This window comes from Miscanthus floridulus, chromosome 1, assembly GCF_019320115.1.
Source record: "Miscanthus floridulus cultivar M001 chromosome 1, ASM1932011v1, whole genome shotgun sequence".
NCBI lineage: Eukaryota > Viridiplantae > Streptophyta > Magnoliopsida > Poales > Poaceae > Miscanthus > Miscanthus floridulus.
In genome coordinates this window covers 6,803,274-6,809,491 of record NC_089580.1, presented here as the reverse complement: position 1 = coordinate 6,809,491, position 6,218 = coordinate 6,803,274, and the positions used below count along the sequence as shown (strand labels likewise).

Sequence of the window (6,218 nt, the reverse complement as noted above, 5' to 3'; positions counted from 1 at the left end):
CCATTGGCGCCAAGTCTTGCTCAAGCTTCACCGCCACGTGGTCCATCGCTCCAAAGCCTCTGACTTGCCCTACACGCTTGCAACTGGTCCATCAAGCCAAGTCTTGTCTTGATCTTCTCCACCTTGATCGCATGACTCAATGTCATGTCTCATGTGCAATAAGCTCCTTCATCATCACATGTGTGAGCTTTGCAACATCTCCAAACCATTTTCACCTTCACGGCATATGTTGCTCACACACATGTACTTGTGGACTAATTACCTGTGTATCTCACATAAACACAATTAGTCCACCTAGGGTTGTCACTCAATTACCAAAACCACACAAGGACCTTTCACGGGTGCACTAGATTGAGGGGATTGGAGGGAGTACGAGGTGCTCTCCGTGCCAGAGTCAGAGGACGCCCACCGGGGGAGGCCGGGAGCGGGGATGTCGAGTCGCTCTCCGCGGCGGCGGCCAGGTGCGCCGGATCGAGGGGATTCGAGTGAGCTCCCGATGGTCCGCGGACTGTAGGGCGAGTGCGAGGGCGGTGCATGCTGGCGGGGGGGGGGGGGGGGGAGGATGGAGGGGAGCGCGTGATGTGGTATCGCAAGGGGGAGGGGTGGACCGACGGAGCGACAATTGTCACACGAAACGGTGGTCTTACTTTCTTTCTTTTTAGTTATAGGAGATTGCCTCCACACGTTTTTACACAATGGAAAAGACTTCAGTGAGGAAAAATCAGTTTGTTACAAGCACAAGTGCACAACCAAAGGGGGAATAAAACAAGTTGTTAGAGCATCTGCACTAGATTGAGAATATCTGATCTCATTTTCCAGTAACTAGAAATAAAGGGGATTAAAGGCAAATATCAAGCTCCAACAAATTCCCTTTTCAATCCATTTTCCTAAATTTTCTTCTCAATTGAGAAAACCGCCTCCTCAATCCCTCAAATAAAGGGCAATGATAAGAGATTTTCCTCAATTCCCTTTCTTTCTTCACCTCTCATTGACCTCTAGGGCCCTACACCACCACACCGCGCGTCTCACACCACCTTGAGCCAGGAGGGCCACTTCACCCCCCTCCTTCCCATCCCTGATCCCCCGCAGAGCCCCACCCGCCGCTGCTCTCTATGCTCCCGCTAAGCCACTGTGTAAGTGAGTCTCCCGCACGAGCCCACGGCACGCGCGGCCGTTCGATGGCCAGGCAACGATATTATTTTTCTAACGCGACAAGCGCTAGTACGCGATTATTATGCTACTGAATTTTGATATGATACAAAAACGATATTATGTTTTTAATGCAACAAGCACTAGCACGCGATTATTATGCTACTGAAATTTTATATTATTTTTTGAGCATCTTAATGACTCCAAATGTGAAAACTCAAAACTACAAAGTAGTAGATCTCATTGAGAGCTACAACTTTCATGTAAAATGCATCTTTATTTGACACAATACAGAAAAGATATTATTTGTCTAGTGCGACAAGCATGTGCACGTTTATTATGCTCCTAAAATTTTATATTATTTCTTTGAGGATCTTAACGTCCTTAGATGAAAAAACTCAAAACTAAAAAGTTGTAGGTCTCATCGGGAGCTACAATTTTTAAATAAATTTCATCTCCATCCGACATCGTATCAAAGAATTATGATTTTTGAAAAGTACAGTCTTGTCATGCCACTCCCGGTGGCGCAACAGAGCAGTATTGTCACGCCAGCGGGAGTGGCGTGCCAAGGTTTTCCACGTCGAAAACGCCGTCTAACGTAGCAGATGTTGCCACACCAATGCATATGACGTGACAACATTATTTGGTCGCGCCAGCGGCACTAGCGCAACCAAAACGGTCAAATTCGCAAAAAAAAAATAGGAGTGATTATTATTAAAATATTGAATAAAAAAGAACTAAAAAAAAACTCAAAATCTGCCAAAGGCGGTGGCTATATATATTTCCAAGCCCTCATAGCGCCTAAAGACCATTCAAGGACATCCCAAAGATCTTCAAGAAAATCGCCTTAGAGGCAAATTAGCTTGCCAACCACCTCTAAAATTAACAGGCTTTTTCTAGAGGCGGCTGCCAAAACTCATTTTTTTATAGACTATTTTTAAAGGCGAATTTTGATAGAGCCGCCTCTACCCAAAAAGGGTGATGCCTCTAAAAATGGACTGTGTAGTAGTGGCTACATGTGCAGGCTGCAACAGGCTTCTTCTACCGTATTTGTAGTTCAGAAGTTGCAGCAGCAGTGACAATTGATGAGGCTTGTTGCTGCAGCGAACACTTCCATTGTATCTATAGTATTAGAAAATTTCAATTTCTGCAAACAAAATTATAGCATACTCCTGTTAAGTAAAGGAAAAAATTAATAGTAGTATACAACCTGATGAGACATAGATCGATGTCATTTCATTCTTGTACTCTCATTAGATAATCGTTTAATGATTTTGCAAAAAAATAAAAAACGGATATCTACACTTAATATAGAGTGATGAAACAATATAACAGAAGCATAGGATATATAAACTAAGCATATATTTATTGTCCTACAGTACAGATTGATACTACAATTATAATCACACTCTTTCTGGGTACAAATTAAGTAGCAATAGGGACATGGTTCACATTACAAATCACCTGATTAATGCGGTATAAAATTATTATAAGGTTTGGCCTTGTTCCAAAGCATTGACTTCTTTCTTAACGTTATCCCAAAGGCCTCTGCCATATCAAGTTCTTCCAACTTGACCGCATCGGGCAGAGCCCAATCAAAATGGTAAAGAAGGCTAGCAAGCGCCAACTCTAAGTTGGCCAGTCCTAGCGTGATGCCAGGGCATATTCTCCTACCAGCCCCGAAGGGAGTGAACTCGAAGTCATTACCCCTAAAATCGATACTGCTACATTCAATTCTTTCTGGCTTGAATTCCTCTGCATCATGCCATAGCTTTCTGTCCCTTGCTATTGCCCAAACATTCACAAACAACTTGGTCCCCTTTGGCACATCGTAACCCATAACCTGACATGACTCACGACATTCTCGAGGGAGCAAGAGGGGTGCTGGAGCATGCAGCCGTAAAGTCTCCTTGATCACCAGTTGTAGATATCTTAACTTGATCAAATCACCTTCATTTATCTTGTCTTGTCCTTTGAAGGTCTCCCTGACCTCTAACTGGGCCTTATGCATGACTTGTGGATTCTTAACAAGCTCTGCCATTGCCCATACTAGAATGGTTGATGATGATTCACTCCCAGCGGAGAAAATATCCTACAATACAATCCTACAGTTACAATTGTGAAATGGGACATTCACATTAATTCTCACTGGGCATGCCAAAAAATCTTAATATTCTAACAAAAAACAAAAAGATCTGACCATTAATTTGGTAGACTCTAATCAGCATTGATAATAATAACTAGTTGATATATTTTATTTTTCTAAAGAATATCCATGTATATGATTGTGGAAAAAAAAACTAGATAAAGTAACCCATAAATGTGCATATAATATAAACTCTACGATACCAAAAAAAATATTTAGTGTAATAAAATTTCATTTGCCTAATGCTAAATTAGAAACAAATTAGAAAATTAAGAATAAAGTATCATATGCATTAGATGTTTTGCAGGAGTGTGGTGTCAGATAACTAAGATATCTCGCGCGTTGCTACGAGGATTGCAAAGAACTTGGAATGAAACTAAGTGAAAATAACGTGAATAGCTTGCAATTAAGAGGTTAGAAGTTAGTGGATGAGATAACTATTAGTGAAAGATGATATGTATATATAGTTATTGGTGGATGATCGATGTGGATGACTTGTATGTTGAGATAGACTTATAGTGGGAGATTAGCTCTATATAAAAGTGGATCTTACCCAAATAACCGTGCTGACAATCTCGTCGGTGAGAGCGAACTGCAGTCCACCTTCCCTCTGCAGCCTCAGGAGAACACCCAGAAGGTCCTCGTCTCGCTCTGGCGTCGGCATGGCTTCACGCTCATGGATGATGCTCTGGATGATGCGGTACATGTTCCTCTGGCACCTCCTCAAGCCAGGTCTCTAGGATGTTGATAAGGTGTTTTTTAGAATCCCTATTTTATAGGAAAGAAAGACTTAAAAGGTAATTTTATATGTACTGTAGTGCCTTGTTTAACTCTGGCACCATGCTTGTCTTACCTCATATTCCCAAATGCACAAATAACAGCTTAAATATGTTTATTTGTTTTTCACCTGGTATTGATTCATATCAAATTCTTGTGTCGCTGGCGTTACTTCTTTCTGATCACCTTCAGGTCCTACCTATACAGCACAAGATCATGCGAAACAACATTTACATCATGGATGAAGGCAAGGCCTGAGCTTGGCCACCTTTGCGACAATCTAAAGCTGGACAAATAGGTTATCTTCATGTGGCGTGATTATGTAGTTGTGTCTCTTCCTTGGACAAGTTCACCCAGAGCTTCAGAAAGGAAGGAGACTAAGAGCGGGTAGAGAGGAAGCAGTGGCTATGGGAGTTGTGGACAATGAAAGAGCAGCTTAGGCTGTCTGAAAGTAGGGCATTGTACTATACTTGTCGGTGTTAATTGACACCAACAAGCTTATTGTAGATGAACATATTAGATTTTTTTTGTTGTGTATTTTCTCTCTCATTTTTTTTAAAGAATCATTTTATGCAGTTCATTCTCATGTATGTATCTGATATGCTTGCTTTTTCAGCCGTGTTTTTTTTTAAACAGAAGCTTCTTTGACAGCTTTGATTTATGAGTTCTCTGGGGGTCGATATATGGCCGGACCCCTTTCTAGGAGTTGTATTAAGCTAATAGGATGAAGCGCCTCCTGAAACCCCCGTGTTGACTTGAGTTGATTCATCTGAAGTCAGTACGACTTGTTATTGTTGAGTCGTATGCATTGATCTGTTCACCCTCGAGCTTAAGGTGACGCTGAGGCTATCAATCGCATGCCATGCTGTGTTATGGCCATAAGTTTTTGACCTTTGGATGAAAATATTCCGCTTTTCATCTAAAAAAAGTAAACCAACATGGAGTAACATGGTACATGTTCATTGTGTGGAATTAAAAAAGTTTGTACTCCCTGGTCATCTTAGGTTGCTGGAAAGTGTGGGCGTACTAGCGCAACAAATCAATAAGCCCTAAACAAGATTAGAGATGAAGCGAGGCTTTGGAAAGCAACGGGAGCAAAACATCTAATGATGTAATAGCTCTTCTACAATTTTTTTTATATACCTTAGCTTTGGGGCATGGCCTTCTTTGTTGTTCTGGTGCTAACGCGTCTTGTACAGAGTTGTTGTGGCCATCTTTGGTCTTTCTCTTTTTATTATAACAGGCAACTGTTGGTTCGTTTTAAAAAATAAAATAAAGTAATCTGTCAAATTTAAAAGCACTAATATTTATAATACCAAATTAGTGTCACACTATCACTGGATACGTTATTATGAATATACTTTTATAACACACTCACTAGCCCTGTTCGCTTGTCTTATAATCCGTACTTTTTAGCTTATTTTTTTAGCAGGAACAATATTTTTCTCTCACAACAAATCGGCCAACAGAACTTTCAGTCATGGCTTATCAGCCAAGCGAACGGAGCCATAAATGTTGTTATTTTTATCTATAAAGTTGTTCAAAAAGTCACATCAAGAGATTATACTAATACTTATGTTACGTACCGTCTTGTGCTCTGTCAAAATTGAGTACTTAGCACCGTGCCTCAAAAACAATTTGAGTAGCACCGTCTTGATATTGCTGTTTTCAAACCAAAAAGGTCAAACGGCAAAGTACGGCAAAGGAAAAGTAGGGCATGTTTGGTTTTTTTAGTCCATGGACTAAAATTTTAGTCTACTTTAGTTCATGAACTAAAAGTTGACTAAAGTGGTGTTTGGATTAAAATCATTAAATGATGTGGAAGAAAGATCCTTTTATTCACTCTTTTACCCTGGGAGAGAGAGGACAATAAATGAGGGGCATAGGTGTCCCCAACACCTTTTAATCCAGTTTTATGTACTAAAGGACTAAAGAACTTTAGCTTTAGTCCATTTTTAATCCGTGTTCGACTGTTTAGTCCAACTAAAATACAGATTTTAGTCAAAATGCTTTAGTCGGTGGCAACCAAAACACCGCCCTGGTACGAAAAAAAAGTCAAACGGCAAAGTACGGCAACTTACGCAGAAAGAGAGAGAGAGAGAATTACCCAAAAGAGAGAGAGAGAAACAGGAAAGTAGTGTGGTGC

The 6,218-nt window shown here is 40.7% G+C and overlaps 1 protein-coding gene across 1 annotated transcript; it reads right to left on the bottom strand.

Annotated features, from left to right (window-relative positions):
• Positions 1-2,617: 2,617 nt before the first annotated feature.
• LOC136451591 (zealexin A1 synthase-like) lies at positions 2,618-4,153 on the bottom strand. Its single transcript, XM_066452289.1, has 3 exons — positions 4,149-4,153; positions 3,849-4,014; positions 2,618-3,241 (listed from the first exon to the last, which is right to left on the bottom strand). Exons 1-3 carry the CDS (start codon positions 4,151-4,153, stop codon positions 2,618-2,620), a joined length of 795 nt encoding a protein of 264 aa, XP_066308386.1.
• Between the last annotated feature and the right edge of the window lie 2,065 nt (positions 4,154-6,218).